Consider the following 19,398-nt stretch of genomic DNA (forward strand, 5'->3'; position numbering starts at 1 on the left):
CATGCCCATTATTAGCTCTTCCTTCCTTTCCATTCCCATAACTTCTCCTCAAGTTCAGTTCAGTTCAGATTACAACAACGATAAGCTGAAAACTGTCAAACTGTTCCAAAGAATAATAGGGTTCATTAACGAAGAATTCCATATTCCACAAGACTTGGAGATTCACAAGGTATATCCTAGACTACACAGTAAAGGAATATCTTTAAGTTTGTTTAACCTAATGTTGGCAAACCCTAATTCGTTTACCATGGAATCTTTTTCAAGGAGCGTCCAATAAAATCTCCCAAAGTAATTTTATAAAACACTGCTCTTCCCCATACATTCATTTCTGTAACCGATTTTCATGTTAGTTAATAGATATACAGCATTTCACTTTTCTGCTCAAAATTTTGAAACATTCTCAATTACCCATCAAAGAAAGCTGAGTACCCCTATCTATCTGCAACCTACGTGTTTCATCTTATCTTTCATGACTTTATTCATCTCTATAGTTAGACAGATGTCAAACAGGATCTGTTGCACTACAACTGCTCACCTCCATATCAAATAAATGTGTACCATCACTTGACAATGAATCAACCTTTCACACACACAATTATGGTGCTATAAGCATCTCCTTAAAAACTTAATGTTTTCCCGATGGTCTCCAAACTTAAACAGAAGTCTACTTAGCCAAAGAAAAATATATTTTTGTTCTTTCTCCATGATTTAAAAAATTCTGCTATAGATAATTAAAGCTACCTGCACTGAATATTTTTAGCAAATTAACTTATCATATTGCACATTTTTTTCTGAAACAAAGGTTGTATGTGGTGCTTAGCATAATTGAGTCAGCTGGGGAATTGGTGAGTAGATGTAGAATGATCATATTATCCATGATCACTTCATTTTTATTTTTTACCTGTGTTAAAATACATGTTCTTGCCCAATTAAAAAAAAAAGCAATATCTACCGAAAATATTTCTAAACCATAACAATTTTTAGGTTGTAATTTTAACTGAAATCATACTTACTTGTTCAGTAAATATTTAATAGTACATCTGCTTTGGGTCAAACGTTGTAGTCGACAAAAAGCAGTTAACAAGATGGACACAGCTTGTTATCACAGCGTATAGTTCTTACTATTCTTACAGACACTGGACTTACAAACATGTTGAATATTATATCTTCCTCCAGCTACTGTACTGCGTCTATGTTCCCTTTGAAAGCAAAAGTTTTTGGAAAAAGTTGTTCATAGTGTCCTTAAAACATCTGTTCCTATCCCCTTTTGAACCTACTCCAATAAAGCTATCCTTCGCTATTTCAACAGAGTCAGGACCACCAATGACCTCCACACAGCTAGACACGATAGTCAATTCTCAGATGACATCTTACTTCACCTATCAGCATTTCACATAGATAATCCTTTCCATCTTCTTAAAAGGTCCATTTACTTGGATTCTGATCAGCACTTACTTTTGGTTTTCCTTCCTGGCTGGTGCTTCCTCATCTTCTAACTTTTAAATGTTAGAATTACCCAGAGCTGAATCATCAAACTTCAAGTCTTTTCATCCCCCATACGGCTTTAAATACCATCTATATGATGATAACTTCCCTATTTATATCTCCATCCTGGACTTTTTCCTTGAATTCCAGAATTTTATGTATAGCTGCCAACTCAAACTCTTCATCTGGGTGTCTAATAGATATCTCAACATGTCCCAAGTCTATAATCCTTCTGGATTAACCCTTTCTCCCTATGTTCTTCTATAATCTTCCCAACCTCAGTAAAGTGAAGCTTCATCTTTTCAGACACTCTAGCCAGACACCTGATTCATCATTAAGTAAATGCTGAAGAAACACAAAGGCTCCCAGTTCCCAGCCCCCGACAGCACTCTGGGGCCGCCTGTGCAGCCTGGCGCCACCTTGCGGCTGTTCCTGGGGTTGTCCCTTCAAGACCTGGAGTTCTTAGAACCATGGGGCCAAAACCTACAATCTCCCCATTCCTCTTCCCCCTTCCCATCCCAGTGAAAACTGTAAAACCTAAAATGATATTATCTGTAAAAAAATATTTTAAAAAAGTTTCTGTTTGACTTCATCTTTTACAGGCTACCATTTTCCTTGTTAACTCTGCTCCAGTCACACTAGACTCATTGCCGTTCTGACAATACTTTTAGAACATTATTGACTACAGGTGTTTACAGTTGGTATTTCCTCTGACTGGGCCACTTTTCCCCAGTTATCATCAGGGCCAACCCCTCATTTCCTTACAGTTTCTCTTTTAAAACATCTAACACGTGACGACTTCCCTGGTCCTCTATATAAAAGAATCACCCCTTATTTCCTTAGATCCCTCATCCCCCAATCCTGCTTCATGTCTCCTAACATAAAGTATTATGTACTTACTTGTTTTACTTCTTGTCTGCCCTCCACCCTTGTCCCACTAGAATATAAGCTTCACAAGTGTTGAGATTATGTCTGTTGTGTTCACTACTGCATCTCCGGGGCCTAGAACGGGGGTTGGAACAATAGTAGGTGCTCAATGAATATTTGTTGAGTGAATGACAGAATAAATTTACAAAAGGGCATTATAACATGCCACAGAAACATAAACAAAGGGATCTAACCTAGACTGAGGGAACAAGAAAAGACTTCTTGAGGAATCTGAAACCCGAATGCTAAGAACACAAATAGAAGTTTGCCAGGAAAAGGGAAGAAGAGAAAGGGAAGAGCTTCCTCATAAAGAGAACAACATTGCCAAGACCCTGCATTTATTTGTTGATTCAACAAATATTTATTAAATAATCACAACATACCAGGCAGTGTTCTAGGCATTTGGAACATAAACAGTAAAGGGAAAAGACCATATATAAATAAATTGTTGGGATATGATCAGTTAATAAAAATGCTATAAAAACAAATTAAACTGGGATAGAGAGTAAAGAATGATGGGAAAAAAAAGACTAATTAGATACAGTGGCTAAGGAGGTAAAGTTTCGGCAGAGACTAAATGAAGTTCAGGACAAATTATTATCTGAGGAAAAAGCATTCCAGGCAAAGGAATAACAAATTTGAGAGGGTATGTTTATAAGTGGAAGGAGCTCTAAAACACTGGCCTTAGAGAGTGGTAAAGGGAGGCTGGAAAAAAACAACTCTAGAATCCCACTCTAGAAAACCCAGCAGGCCAGCCGTATTAAGAATGTTGGACAACAGGAAGCCACTAAAGAGTTTAATGGATGGGATGGCACACTCAGATTAATATCTCAAACCAAACATAAAACACATTTCCTGAATGTTTTAATACTTAACCTGCAACAGCTTCCTTTCAGGTTCAAGTCATTTCTAGTAAATGTTTATAGCATCAGATAAAGTGAAAATGGTGCTATTTGTTATTTTTTTCCTCTATGTAATACACAAATATGGTCTTACAAATAAAAGTTTTCAAGTGTTTGAAAACTTTAATATAATTTAATGTCATTTTATTTTTTAAAAAAAATCTTTTAGTATTCTTTTCTTTTTTTTAATAATTTTTTTAAAACTTACCTATCTTTTTTCAGTGTCATGTTTTCGTATAGTTTCTATTCTTTTAAAATATTTTTAATAATTATAAATATGCTTATTTTAATCTCTCTGATTTCTTCTATATCAAAATTTTTAAATTTTTCAGACATACCTGATTCTCTCCGAATTTCTGTTCCCTATGCTAGAAACACAGGGCTCATTTCACTTTAGTTTGTTGTGAACACTCCACTGGTCTCTTTCTGTTTCTAATGTTTAATTATGAGTGCATATTTGGCAGGAATTGTTTGTTCTATGAGAAATCAATACAGCTAGATATTTCTTGAGTGTTGTCTTTCATTTTACTTCTTTTAGTCTGCCCTAGCCTAAGATTCCTTTCATATAAGTTTTTTTGACAGAAAATTTCCTGAACCAACTCTGTGGCATATATTCAGACTCCAAGGTAAGTAATGCAGTTTGGGGCGTGGTGATAATGCAGATCTCACCCCCAGTCCTGCACTGCCCCGGGCTGTGGGCTTATTTATAAGTCTGGGACCACTTGGTACCTTTTTATCTTCCTCCCTCCATTTCCACCAAGGTGTCAGCTCAATACCACTACCATTCCAGCCTTCACTTCTTTTTTCTCCTCGGGCACCTGGAGATTACATTTTTTTTATTTGTACTCTAAAGCTATACATAGGTTTTTAATCGTTAAATTTTATCTAACACAACTTGATGTTTGTAATGGAAGAGGTTCTGTGTTAGCTCACATGCCATATTACAGATTCATTCAAATTAGTCTCTAAATTGAATTTTAATTTGAAATATGAGTAACAACATAAAAACAGTTTGTCTGACCAAATAGTTGCTCAGATGTGCAAATAAGTACCAAAAATTAGCCAGGCTGCAAAAATGCTTTCAAAGTCTGTCTTCCCAACTGGGAACACAATTTCTTACTCAACTTAGTTAGTGTTAATTATAGCTCAGATAGAATGAGTTAACTTTGCCAAAACCGTAATAGTAAAGAATACAGAAACCCATCCAAACAGAGGGAAGCAAGCCCGGGCTCACCTGTGACAAAGCATGGGTGGAAGAGACACTGGGTGCCATATAAGTGGGTAAGAAGAATTCGGCTAAAATTTTTAACAAGCTGATGGAAGTCCAAATGTGAGCTACATGAGAGTACAGATCCACTGAGAGTGGCAAACACTCATAGGAGTTTTTCCACAAATCTTTACTGGAGGCTCATGAGAAAGGATGGATTAGGTCAAAGGGTAGAGGTGAAGACCCACTGCAACTGGGAGAAGGTAAAAAAAAAAAAAAAAAAAAAAAAAAAAAAACCTCTATCCCAAGGGAGAGGGAGGGGGAGGCAGGAAACAGACCTATTTTCAGGCCCCTATACCAATACTATGAGAGGTCCCCTACCACTGGGGCAGGGAACTCTCCCACGAAAGACCCTCTAACCAGAAAGGCAGAGTTTAATCTGGTAGACCAAAGAGAAGCAGGATCACTGAGAAAGCCCCATCCTTGAGACCCAGGCACAAAGCCTTCCTGAGACAGAGGCTGTGCCAGGACAATCAAGGCCCCTTTGCCTTCCACCATCAGGCTGCTAAGTACCAAGTAACAAGCAACAGCAGTCTACCCCTGGGGTGGTGGGGCAGAGAGTAAAGACAGTAAACCATGTGAGACACAAGTGTTCAAGGAAACCTGAAGGCTGGGGATGGAGCTCCTCGAACGGTTAAATTAAAGGTAACTATAAAAGATATTTTTTCTTCTCTATTTTTTTAATGCTTTAATAGCAGAGGTCAGTAAGCATTTTGTCAAGGAGCAGATAATAGTTTAAGCTTTACAGACCAATTGTTCTCTGTTACAGCTACTCAACTCAGCATTGCAACATGAAGGCAGCCATAGATAATATGTAAATAGATGAGCATGGCTGTGTTCCAATAAAACTTCACTTATGGACCCTGAAATTTGAACTTAATATAATTTTCATGTGTCACAAAATATTCTTTTTATTTTCAACCATTTAAAAATGTAAAGAGCTAATAGGCTGGATTAGGCTGGATTGGTCATGGGCTATAGTTCATGACCTCTGGTTTAAAATAAATTACTACCAATGAATTATAGGTATAATAGCAGCATAAATGATGGGAGGGAGCAACTGGAAGTTTATTGTTGTATATAAATTATATTATTTAAAGAAAGACTGATAAATTCAAGGTATATACTGTCAATCTTAGGGCCACCACTACAGACAATAAAAAAAAAAAAAAAAAGATTAATGGCAAGTTAACAAAGTCCTACATCAATATTAGATCAGTGAAATATTATCTGAATATAAGATATTATATAATCAGTTAGAGCTCATTTACATTTAGAAAATTGATAATTTACAAATAGACAATCTCATTTTGAAAAGTATTCAGAAGACACTTTTAAGAAAAAAAAGAATGTATTTTCTTTTAAAACTCTGAAAATAATGGAGAGCAATCCAAGTGAAAAAGCTTTGAAAACTTGTTAGTATACATAAGACAGAGATTTGTAAACCTCTCCCACCCCTCAGAGGAGGGGTAAAACTAAACAGGACAACAGGCATAACTTAACGTGCGTCAATGTACTCCTAATCTTGCTTCTGACTAATTTGTTCAACTACTTAAGACAGAGGGCTATGGTGTCCAAGATCATATGAAGACAGCTATAACAAAATGCCATAGACTAGGTGGCTTAAAAAGCAGACATTTATTTCTCACAGTACTAGAAGCCACAATGAAGGTGCCAGTAGATTCAGTTCCTGGGGAGAAACCTTGTCTTGGATTGCAGACTTCTATCTTCTAGAAGTTTCCTCACTTGATGAAGAGAGAGTTCATTCTGATTTTCTTCTTCTAGGGACACTAATCCCATCATGGGGGCCCCACACACATGACCTCATCTAAGCCTAATTACCTCCCAAAGTCTCACCTCTGATTTCTATCACACTGTGGGGTAGGCCCTCATCATGAATTTTAGAAGATGGAAACACAAATATTCAGTCCATAATATACACCCAATCTTAACACTTTGCTATTTCCAGTCATCAATTGGATGCCAGCCAACATGGCAATACTTAGGAAATGTGTGACATCCAAAGAAATGAGTGTCTGCATGATCAGAAAATACCTCCTTTATCCAGAGAGATGTCTCTGTCAACCTCAACAAACTACGATAAGTCTGAGAAGCTGGAGTAATGAAGAATTTCCCTTTGAGCCATCATAATAAATATCTCAGCATTCCTTTAGTAATATGTATTAAATTTTACTGTCTTGTTTGTAGTATCGTCCACCATTCCTTTATAAAAATTCCATCTTCTAGAGAACATATGCCACGCCAAAGAAGGAAAGGAAATGAAACCTATATTTTTAGGTTAAAAATGTTTTAAAATTACTAACTTTAGGCTTAAAGGAGTAAGCTTTAGTTATCTGTAAGTTTTACTTAATTGGGGCATCTCTTCTGCATTTAATGCTAGACAGATATAGCCATTGCATGGTCCGCTGAAATCTTCATCAAAACCTCAAGGTATGTATTTTAATGATGCTGGGTGAGCAGGCTGTTTACGCTTTTCGAGACATTTAGAACTAATCTTGAAGGGAAAACAAAAAGTTCACAAATTCATTTTCATGCCTGAAATTCAGGTTCTGCTATATTCTCAAAACCTTCTCACTTATCCCACTTGGAGGCAAAGGCTGTAGGGAAAGGGGATCTGGGGTACTATCATCACTTTTTCACTCCCTATGTGAGCCTGTCAAGAGCCCAGGTCAATGAAGTTTTGTCTGTGTATTACAGATCACTGAAAGGTCATCTGAATGTCACAGTCATTATTTTGGGGGTCACTGGCACCGCATGGGAAGAAGGGACAGAACATTGCTAGTGCTTTCTTATAATTCTATCAATGGGCATTTTGACCTTTAGTACTAAGAAATTAATAACCACCATGAATAGTAAGCACAACCATTTATTAAACACCAGCTATTTTTCAATAGACTTTTAAAATATATCGCTTAATCTTTACCAACAACATTAGTATACGCTCTTTTTATAAGCTTTGGAGACAAAGTTCTTTACCTACTGTCTGGGGCAGCATGCTTTCCTAGTGTGCCACCTACCTGTCTGCCTACTCCTTGAAGCCTTTGCAAGCAATTCTGTTTCTGTTGCCCCTTAAAGTTCAAGTGCTTCAAGGCTTGTTACAGAGTCTGTTACAGACCTATGCACTTGCTCTTCACAGTGTAGCAGAGGTCTCAAGAATCAACCAATCTGAGCTCCAATTGCTTTATTTAGCCTCTTTATGCCTCAGTTCCCACATCTTCATAATACTAACAGCATCTGTCTCAAAGGTTTGTTGTGAGGACTGATTGAAATGAAACATGAAAAGATCTAAGCACAATGCCTGGCATGAAGCACAAACTCAGTATATGTGAGCTGTTCCTAAAATATTCAAGCTATGTTAATGCATATTTTCTGTTTAATGTCTACCATCCCTAGACTGCAAGTTCTACCTCTAGCCCTTGATTTGGGACCTCTCATGTAGTAGACTCTCATTTACTTTTCCTTGAACAGCTTATTGAAGGAGGAATCAAAGGAGTGTATCGCCATGCAAAGTGGGTGTCATTATTCCTATACTAAGAATGAAAGACGTAAAAGGTGGAGAAAGTAAGCAATACTCTAAGCTTCCAAAGCTGCTAAGTGGAAGAACTGCAATTCAAATCCATGTCTGTCTAAATCTGAAGCTTGTGCACTTTCCATTTATTGCACTGGGAAAAGCACAGGCCCTGGGGAGAAGAGGTGGGGAATAATTACTCATCACTGAGCAATGGCTAAGGACCCCGCAGTGTTCTAAGCACCTGCATATGTTTTCTCAATTAATCTTTACAACAATTTTAAAAGGTAGAGACTATTATTATGTTCAGTTTTACAGATGGAAACAAAGTACAGAGAAGATAATAACAAGCCAAAGTTAAATAGCCAAGAAGAGGCAGGGATAGGTAAGATTTGAACCCAGACATCTGGATCCTGAGCTCACCCCTCTCATCTGTTACATGTTTGCCTATTTCAGCATCATGTAATGCTTTACAGTAAAATAGCCCTGAAAAAGAATCAAAAAGTTACTCTTGGTTGTATTACCCTCCAGTCAAAAAAATATTTAGTACATTTTTGATATCTGGCTAGAAATAGAAAAACGTTGAACATCTGCATAAATTTGAATCCCCGTCCTAAACAATCACAAACCTTAAAGTCCATCTGGAATTTTTTATTTGTCATTCAACTTTTGCCTGTACATTTCCAGTAATCAAGTAATAGAATGTTTACTAATTCCCAGAAGGCACCCATTCTAATTTTGAACAAAATAAATGTAGGATTTTTTTTTCTTGAATAAAAATCTGTCATCTTCTATTATCTGCTCACTTACCTAGTCTTAACCTTGAAATGATGCAATATTTGAAGAGAAACCACTTTGTCTTCAGCACACATTTGAACACTTATATTTCAGACACTGTGATAGGCAGTGGGTACACAAAGATGAATATAATTAACTTACGCTGTTTAGGGTGACAGCAGTGTAAAAGAAAAAATTCAATCTTATGTGGTAAGTGCTCTCGTAGAACTATGAAAAAGGTGCATCAAGAAGGAAATGCTTTTTGGAAAAGAGTGGGTTGTTTTGGCCTCCAGGCATCTCCAAATGCTTCCTGCTTCTAGAGAATACTAAAATAAACAGGGTCCTTGCCTCTCAGTATATAGTCTGAAGGCAAAAAGTATTATCTGTCTTGCCCTCTGGCAGTAAGGTGAGAGTACCCAACTTCTAGGAATCAGGGAAAAAATAATATCATTGTTTAGTGGTTATTTGGTCGGGCCTGTCCTTAGTAGTTTATTCATATTAACTCATTTAAAGGCAACGTTCCATGAAGTCGGTCCTATTTTTATCATTTGCCATTTTATGAAGAAAACTGAGATTTAAAATAATCTAGTAATATTAGGAGTTGTAGAGCTAGTAAATGGAAAAGTTGGAATTCAAATCCAGGCTGGCTGACACTGGGGTGCACATCTGCCATTCTAAGCCACCACTGCCCCTGTGTAGGACTGAATCATGATACCTTAACTGAGGTCAGGGCCTGTGGGTTTTCCAGGTGGTAGAGAGGAGTCCTATGGGGCAGTACTCACTGGGCAGGACAAACAAGGGCAGTGAATAGCCAGGGCTGGATCCCTCTTCCTGGTGAATGAATGAATGAAAACACATTCATTTCCACTAAATTTTATATCTTTTATTGTAACATGCTATTTAAAAAAAGGGGGGGGTTGCCAAAATGGAGTCACTTTCACTAAGCCATGTCACCAAACCCAAACTTAACTAACATAATTGCAGTTTCAGCCTCTCCCAGGACTGGAATTTTAAACAAATCATTCTGGAATTTCCCAATCAACACTATTAATTTGCCTGATAAAACCCCCAGCTTTCCCCTATGGGAACCTGTCCTAGCCTAAAATATTTAGTCACACCCCTCTCTCTGTTTGTAAAACCCTTCCATTTTGTACAATTCCTAAACGTGCCTTTCTAGTTGCTAGATGGGAGGATGCCAGATTCATGAATCGTGTGACAGAGTCAATTAGGTCTTCAAATGTACCTGCTTGAATTTTGCTATCCCTGCCATTCAAGCTAGGTTGATATGATGATTGGCCAAATTATTGGCTGTTCCTCCTAGTTACATGTCACCTATAAAAATCTTGTATTTTCTCCATCCAAAATATTGATAACAATGTTGAATATGGCAGAGAACCATACTGCTGTGGGGTAGTGTTTTAACCACTAGAAATCCAAGAATGCAGTTATCCACTTCACATACCTCTACATTTTCCACAAAACTTCTTCCAGAGTTGTGATGTTATGAGTATAGTATGGCTATGGCACATACCTAAAATTTGACTAGACCTATTCTTACTGATCCCATGTAGGTTCTGTGGGATGATCAGTTTTTTTCTGTGGGATTAGTTTTTTAAGTGCTGTTGACATAAGAAATGTCTAAACCTATAGAGAATTTTTATAAGAGTTTATTTGAGCCAAACTTATGACATATGCTAGGGAGCAAGATTACATGGAGGTGGGAAAAAGCACTTCTGGGATTGTATTGCAGGACAGCTAACAAGATTACGTGTTTCCTTGAGGATGGTTATGGCTGTTTCAAAAGTGTGCTAACTTAGAGGCTCATAAACAATGGATGGCTTGCTTTAGGCAAAGATAAATCTTTTGCTAAAAGGTTATATGTAAGTCTGGAGCCTGACTACTCCGCAAGACCTGCCCAGTTAGAAATTTATGATCAGATCACCCACTGAGGTTACTTTCCATAGAACCCCTTTTTTCATGCACAGTGCCAATCAATATTCCATTCTTCTATGAATATGCCTTAGATTTTTCTGCCAGGAGGCCACGAGTAGATTGAACTATAGTTTCCTTTCCTAAAACTCCTCATCTTTTTAGAAGCCGGGATATCTGTCCATCAGCAATTACTTCTTTTCTACAATATTCCTCAAAAATCACTTTTAGCAGTCTCTCAGCCATATTCTCCAATTCTCTCATAACTTTTAAACAGAATCAGCTATGGTTTGATTTTTCTTCCTTCGTCTAACTTGGGGGTTCAAATCTTATTCCCATTCTGTGATTCCCATTATTCTATCTTTTTTTGGTTAAAGATAATCCTTTGATAGAAAAAGAAAACATATTTTATACTGAAATATCATAACTACCACCACAATGGGCAAGTAAACAAAAATAGCAGCATTAGTTGGACTTAAAAGAGCTACAGCGCTTCTAGCGGGAAATTACCACCAGTTTAAATTAGAAGCCCTAGTTTTCCATCCAAGACAAAAATCTGGGTATAACTTCAAAATACTTTTCAATTCGACATCATTTTTTTCAAATAGTCTTTGGCCATATTTATTTTTATTAGGCAAGTCTTCAAATCTGGGGAACACAGGATTTAGTAAAATTCAATCACAAAGCACTGATGAAATCAATGTGACTTTTTAAGGTTATGTTCATATTTGCCAACACAGTGTGATTTCAAATTAAACTCACTTTAACTTGTTTCTCAGGACATAGCTCTATCGTTTATCCATTTGTAGTAAAAAAAAAAAAAAAAAAAGATGAGACAGTATAGCTTATTGGTATGTGTGTATGTGGGAAATTCTGCCGGAGCTGCCCCTTCCCCGCTGTTTTAACCTTTTCAGTACTATTCTGGGATTAACTTGCCTGGTTCGATTAACAAATTAAGACAGCAGGTGGATGCAAGCAATGGAAGTAGGGCTATGGATACCAACACCAGTATCTCTCATCCTTTCTTGGCCCTGGAAAGCATTGCACTTTTACATGTCTGCTACACACACACGCACACACACAGAGGCAAAGTAATAACCTAAGATAGGCATTGCTTTTGCATTATTACAGGTCTGACTGCTTCTTTTTTTGCATTAAGAATAACTCCTCTGACACTTGATCTAGCTATACGAATTTCATTCATTCATCCATTCAACCAATGAACAAACGCTGACTGTGCCAACTATGTGCCAAATAACATGTTGGGCTCTATATAAACAAATGGAGCATGTTTCCTGACCATACCCTAATAGAAAGATGTTAAGGCTTTAAGAAAAGAACTCTCTCCAAGAGGTATTGGCTTTGCACCTATACCATCCCTAATATCCAGTATAAATATTCCCATTTGATACTATTCTCTAACTGTTCCTTTTTCCCTACTAAATAGCTAAACCCTAGTTGTAATCCCTGAAAAAGCACTCTGAAAGCAAAATCATTATTTCATAAATAACCAGAGCACACCAAATCCATCCCAGGGCTTGGATAGCTGACATCAAATTAGGTTTCACCAGATTTATTTTTCTTTCCCTGGACTCTCCGGCAATGATTTCTCAATTTCTTTTCAATTTCAAAACTTTGTAGAAGACTATCACCAAATGTAAAATACCCTTTTTAAATAATCAAAACTTTGAAAATTTGAGTCTCTCTTTGCAACTCTTTATTATGAAAGGAAAGAAGAGGTAGATGTGACACAATTCTGGCTCTTGAAAAAAGTTCTGTAACTATATATTGCAAAAGGAAACACTCAAATACTAATTTGCGAAACAAAAAAGTGCTATAATTTTTTTAATGTTTAATGACGTCTACAGAAAACATGAATAAACAAGCAAGTACTTAATATTTGTAGACCAAAATACATCTGGCTGCTCATGCGAGAAGGCTTTAGGACAGGAGCCATAAAGTATAGTCAGTCCCTCTCTCTTTCCTGCCCCATCACAACCATCAGTGCACACACATTTAAAACAATATAAAAACTAGGCTTAATTTTTATTTTCCTTCTTCCTTTAATCTCCCCTCCTGTTAAAACAAACAAACAAACAAATGAACAAACAAACAAAAAACGCAGAGAGAGAAGCAGCAAGCCTTTTTGGACTATGAGCAAAAGCAATTTTCAGGCAAATCATAATTTTATAAAAACTGGTGAATACAGCAGATTAGAAAAGCTACGGGCTGCCCAAGGCTTGAATTGGGAGATATATAAAGTCATAAGCTCTGCATGCCTTGAAAAATAAAAAGGGAAAATTTTAATGTATCACGAATTCTATGAAAAGTATAGTACCATGGGATTTTCGTTTGCATTCGATTTTTGCTCTCTTGTTTTTTTTCCATAAGGCTGAAATCCACAAAATAAAAGCTCTTCATTTTATATTAGAATTTTTAAAGCAAAATGTTTTATTTTTTAAAAAGGGAAAACACATCAAGATTTGTTTAATCAATATTTTAAATTACAGCTTATTTTAGAAGCCAAGAAATCAAGATTTCCATTTATATTTTTGCAAATTATTCAAGTTGAATTTAACAGAAAAGTTAGATGACTGTGACACCAACATTTTATTTTATATAAGCACCTAAATCAGACTGTAAGCTATTGATCACATAAGCAAAGTCTCGAATATTTAAAACAACACAATTTTAATTACTTCTAGTAATTGTTTTAATTATCCATTTTTTTTCCAAAAGTTGGTTTTTATTATTTATTTATAAGCCATTATTTTTAAAAGCCATTCTGCTTAAAATTAGGTGGGAAATGTTAGCAGAAGTGAACTTTTGAAGAATTCTGTTGTATTATCTTTTTCTGACCTTGAGATAGAAAGTGAAGAAGAGTTGGAGCTATTGGACTTAAGAAAGTGCCTAAACCCATGAAGTCTTTTACATAATTAGGTATTGCCATGTTCTTTGTTATGAAGGTGTTAAGCATCATGGCTTGTAACCTGCTTCATTCCCTTGAGTTTAACTAAAGGTCATTTCTAGTTTTGGAGACTAAAATCTGAGCAAATTAACCTTGATGTAAAGAATTGCTGTGAACATTTTAAATTCTGGAAGAGAAGATATCACACTAATCTCATCAGAATCTTCTCTTTGCCACAAGGGTAACTTTCAAGTGCTACTTTCTATATCACTGTCTAATATAAAATATTAGACTGAAAATGAGTATATCTCATATTATGATCACTTGGATTCAACATGTAAATTTATGCATAGTACTATATAGTGCTCATATTTTTAAAGATCTAAGTATATGATGTTTTAGCCTAGCAATAAGCAAAAAGCTGGTCTATAGATTTTCTTAGTATAGTTATAAACAAATTTCTATCCGATACTTACTTAGAGTGTTACTATTTCTTGTAATTTCTTTCAATCATTACAGATGTATTAATGCATGGTTGCCAAGTTGTACACATGGAATTGCTTTTATGTGTATTCTTCCCTCTATCCAGAATACTTTTTTTCCTAAGGATCTTATTAATACATCAGAACTGGTTAAATTTTGCTTTCTCAGTGAGCTTTCCTTGACCAATACGACCTAAATTGGTCCTTCCCTATTATTCATTATCTTCACACCACGTTTATGGTCTTGAGAGCGCTTCATATTTTCAGCTAATCTAATTATAAGTTACATCCTCGGCCCTTGGCTACCAACTTCATACATCCTATTTTCCACTACTCTTCACATGTGCTCACATCTTCACACTGACCTCCTTGATGTTCCCAGCATGCACATATAAGGTTCTTCTCCTGAGTACATTCCCACAGATAGCTGCAAAGTTTGCTTCCTCACTTTTGCATGTCTCTTCTTCCATGTCACCAATTCGGAGGGCCTTCCTTAACTATCATATTTCAAATAGCAAACTCCCCACCCCCGTCAACTCCTTGATCCAGTCTTATTTTTCTTGCTAGTGCTTATAGTTATATATGTTATTCAGTGTGAAACTCTCTCATTAGCATGTAAACACCTTTAAACTCAATCTATTTTGTTCATTACTACTGCCACATTGCTTAAAACAGTGCTTGCCATAAGGTTGTCACTCAATACTTATTTGTTGACTAGATTAATTCCTTCCTTATTATTTGTTTCCCCTAATAGACTCTTAAGGACCATACAAGGAGAAATACTGTTTCTGGTATTCCTATAGCATCTCGTATATAGTAGGTGATAAAGGAATATGGATTGAATGAACTAATGAATAAATGAACGAATGGTTTGCAGATGTGTGTGTGTGTGTGTGTGTGTGTGTGTGTGTGTGTGTGTAATCTCTCTCTACAGGTAGACTCTAATTATGACAGAGACTAGAATTATGTCTGTTTATCTCACCAATATAAGCCAATCCTCCAGTAGGGTCTCACATATAGTAGATAAACAATAAGTAAATGAAGAACCCCCCAGAACTGGGACCAGAGTGAACAGGAATCTGTTGCGGTCATAGCCACCCAGAGGCCTCTATAAGGTTAATATGAGATCTTAATGGCAGATGGGGAAGAGTTTGGAGCAGTAAAAATCTTAAGCTAACCTGCTCATCCTTTCAGGGCCCAGCCTGGTAAAGGTTTGCTTCCCAGACAAGACCCAAGAAGCTAGTGCAGACTTCTAAGATTCTTCCTTTCAGATAGCTTTTGAAAGCTGGGAGTAGTAAATCTTAATTTCAATCTATAGCTCGGATTTGTTTGCTTGAAATTGTTACCCCGAGGATTCCAGATAAATCAATTTATGGTGCCAAAGGGCATCAAACAAGAAAAAATTAGGTTGTAGCATAAAATTTCCCGCTACCTGGAATAGTAACCTTGAAAACATCTTTTATCATTTCTTTCATGTTTTTCATTTGAAAAATAAAGATGCTAAAAAAGAACCAGTAGCTCTCAAGTTATGGATTATGTATTCAGGTTTGCTGAGATGTCCTTGTGAGGCTGTCAAGCATCTTATTTCTTTCCTCTCATTTGCCCACTTGCTATAATCTCCCTTAGTTAATAATCACAGCCTTGGTGAGCTATGTTACTGATGAAAATCATAAAGTGTATATGGAAAAAGAAAGGTTAAAAACCACTGGTTTATATTCTCCCTGCCATCCTTCCCAGGGGCAAAATGTTGTGAATCTATGATCTGTACTTCACTTCACAACTAAATCTCTATATTTTAACAGTGCTTAAGTTACTGCAGTCCTTAGTTCACGCACACGAACTTACATTCATTTGTGGTTTTGTACTGTGATCAGGGTCTATGCCAGGCACTGAAAATACAAAGATTTTGTAAATGGTCTCTTCTCTCAAGGAGCTCTATTTAAGGAAGAGACAGATGCAACAGTGTGAGAAATATTTTGATAGAGTCAAAGCAGCAGGTGACCTTGGAGCACATAAAAGGGCATCAGAACAACCTGGGAGACTAGGGTGATCTGGAAAACCTTCCAGTAGGTAACCAGAAACTGAGTCCTAATTTTAATTAATCAAATTAAAGCTGCGCAGTGTCGGAATCATGTAAGCCAAACTCTTTGTGAGGCACAGAGGAAAACTGATGCCCAAAGAGATTAATAGACTCAACCAAGGTGAGTATCAGTTACAACTAGAACCCAGATAAGCAATATTGGGCTGCCTCTTTTAAGAGACTTCCATTTTTTTGTAGGCAATTTTTCAGAACTCCTTATTTTATCAGTTTAATGATGCAACTATATCTTAATCAGGTAAAGAGAAAACTATTTTTATATATTGACTTTATGCACAGCGATGCTGCCAATAACCCATCATCCATAAATTACAGACTTTGCAGTGAGCTGCTGGTGAATTTATTCAGATACATCCACAGTCTCACCCAGCTTGCCTCTTGAGGTATTTACTGCATGAAACTAATCACACTGGGAAGGACAGGGACAGTCTGGCTGTGAACAAGAACAAACTTTAAGAATAGATCTTGGTCAGATTACACTTCCTCTCCACAACTGAGAGAGGCATCTAAGGGCTAAGGTAATACCAAAAAGTGAAATATTTTCAGTAGTAGGTAGTAGTATATAAAATCACTCAGGTATGCAATTTTCTTGGAGTGTTTTTTTTTTTTCTTCTTCTTCTAATATAGTCGTTTTACTTGGGATATTTAAAGACTGATTTAGTAATGGGACGACATAAGAGCTCATCACATTAAAACAGAAATGGTTAGGAAATTCATAGTTTCTAATAGCATGCCCACTGTTTGGCTCTTAGCGGCAACAGATTTAATCCTGCTTAGCACAGATGATGATATTGGGGTGAAATCGTGGGTTATACAATTTACTTCTGAGCTCTTTACTGTTAATAATTTACTAGTTTGCATCAACATTTCCCAATATAAAGTCAATTTTTTTTTTTTTTCAACTCTTACCACGAGTAAGATTGCTATGGGCACTACCTAACATCTATTCTGGGGCCAACAGACTGCGTTAAACTCACCCACAATCTTTCCAAATTAAAAACCTCACTGAGTTCTTTGGCTTTTTCACCGTAGTCGCAGCAGGATGGTCTTTTACCGTGCCCCACAGTCCAGTTTAATCCGCTAGAAAGAGTATTTTTAGAGGCACATCGAACTAAATCATTTTCGTCTGAATACACCATTTCCAAATGGCCGCCCAGGGTCCTAAATCCTGCCGCTGCGGACGGGGACAAGCAGGTGTCCTCCGCTGCAGGGTCGTGGGACGCAAGCGACTTCACAAGTGGGCGTTGGAAGCCAGAAAGGAAACCCGAACGCACGGGTACAGGTATAACTAACCCTTAACGAGCGCGGCGGGGAGGCCGGGATCGCAGCGGAGGACTCCATCCCCAGGCTTAGGGAGGTCCCGGGGAGAATGCAAACACTGCTTTCCCCTTGCAAGGCGGAGAGCAGGACGCACAGGGTCGAAGGTCAAAAGTTGAATTTCAATCCAGCCTGCGATGCATCCCAGCGCCTTCCGCAGCCGCGGCACCGCGGTGGCACCGGCTGGAAGAGGAGGAGGACGGCTGGGGCAGGGGAAACTGAGTTGCCACAGCCGGAAAGCGGCCGGCAGCGCGGACGGGCGCGACCCCACGCGCACACGAAACGCACGGCGGGGAAGAACCGGGCTCGGCTGCCGCGACGCTGCACCCCCGGCCGGGGCACAGCTGCCCGCGCCCCGCTTTGCCCTTTCGGCCGAGGGCAGCGCCCCGCTTTGCCCTTTCGGCCGAGGGCAGCTCCCCGCTGCCGTGCCCCCGGAAACCGGCCGCCCCGGGAGCGCCGCGCCTGCCCCGCAACCGGACCGACCATCGCCCCTCGGCGCCCGGACAAACTTCCTTCTTCCTGGGCCCCCCGGCCGCTCTGGCTGGCATCATGCTGCTCCCCCGCCCGGCTTTCCAGGTCTCCGGTTTACAGGCGCCCCCGCCCGGCACGGCGAGCTTCCTCCCTGCCCCAATGCAACCCCGAGCCCCGGGCGCCTAGCGGTCCCCGCGCATCCGCTCCAACAAAGCAGGCGGCCCGGAGGCGACCCTGCGAGAGGCTGGGAGTGGCGGCGGGGGCGCCAAAGCCCGGCCAAGGCGCCCCTCGGCCTGACGAGTGCGGCGTGAAGGGACAGCGGAGACGTGGCGGGCAGAGAAAGGGGAAGAAAGTATCCTGCTCTCGGCGCGAACGCCTTGCCTTCTTCGCCCGTCCTCGCTCTCTCTGCTCCCCCTACCCGAGCGCGTCCGCCTGTCCCGGTGGCAGTTGGCAGAGACAGAGAAGGAAGCAGAGGGGACGCGGTAGCCTGGCTGGCGAGCCGCTCCCTTACCTCTGTCCAGAGTGAGCGGCTGGACCACTGTCAATGTCGCCATGTCTGCCGTGGGAGCCGAAGTGACGCTCGGCTTCAGCATCAGCAACCGCTTGTAGTGAGAAAAAGAGGAGGAGATTGGGGGCGGGGGTGGAGAGGGAAGACGGAAAGGAGGGGGAGGAGGGAAAGAAGGGAGAGGAGGGAAAGAAGGGAAGGTGGTGGTGGTGGTGGTGGTGGAGGAGAAGAAAGACTGGGTGGGTTGGCAGCCAGATGGAGACACAACTGTTCTTGGCGGGCCGACCTTCACATGCGGCGTGAAGCTGAGCAGGTATCGGAGAGCGACTGCCTCGCTAGCTCTGGGAAGGAAGGTTCTGCCCTAGAACTTTGCTATTCCCCCCTCCCCCCGCCGCCCCCACGGAGAGCTGGATGGGTGTAGCTTCTGTGTTTTATTTCAACTTTCCACTCAAATAAAATGGTCAGAGTGTACGTGCGGCTAGAGGAAGGGAGAAGATTGAAAAGGGATATGAGTAGAGATTAAGAGAAATTGTCAACACTGTAATCCCGTCCCCTGGAGAGAAAACGCTTCTAGTGCAGACATGCTGGGATTTAATTACAGTTGCTGTTAAGGTCTGTTCATGGTTTTTTTTTTTCTTTTTTCTTTTTTGGAATGTTGACCTATAACAGTATATAACCGCCAGAAGGCCAGGGTTCCATCAGTAGGTCTCCATTAAGGACCTGAGTATATTACCTAAAAAATAATGTACCTTAAATGCAAACTTCTTAAAAATAGTTGTACGTTAAAACAAACAAACAAAC

The 19,398-nt window shown here is 39.1% G+C and overlaps 1 protein-coding gene across 1 annotated transcript in view; it reads right to left on the reverse strand.

Annotated features, from left to right (window-relative positions):
- LIN7A (lin-7 homolog A, crumbs cell polarity complex component) overlaps positions 1-18,901 on the reverse strand; it is a 117,732-nt gene extending 98,831 nt beyond the window's left edge. Inside the window, exon 1 of the mRNA XM_006923788.2 lies at positions 18,604-18,901. Within this exon, the coding sequence (XP_006923850.1) occupies positions 18,604-18,685 (82 nt within the window). The 5' untranslated portion in view covers positions 18,686-18,901. The remainder of the gene's footprint in view (positions 1-18,603) is intronic.
- Between the last annotated feature and the right edge of the window lie 497 nt (positions 18,902-19,398).

The sequence above is a fragment of the Pteropus alecto genome, unplaced genomic scaffold, assembly GCF_000325575.1.
Source record: "Pteropus alecto unplaced genomic scaffold, ASM32557v1 scaffold76, whole genome shotgun sequence".
Taxonomy (NCBI): Eukaryota; Metazoa; Chordata; class Mammalia; order Chiroptera; family Pteropodidae; genus Pteropus; species Pteropus alecto.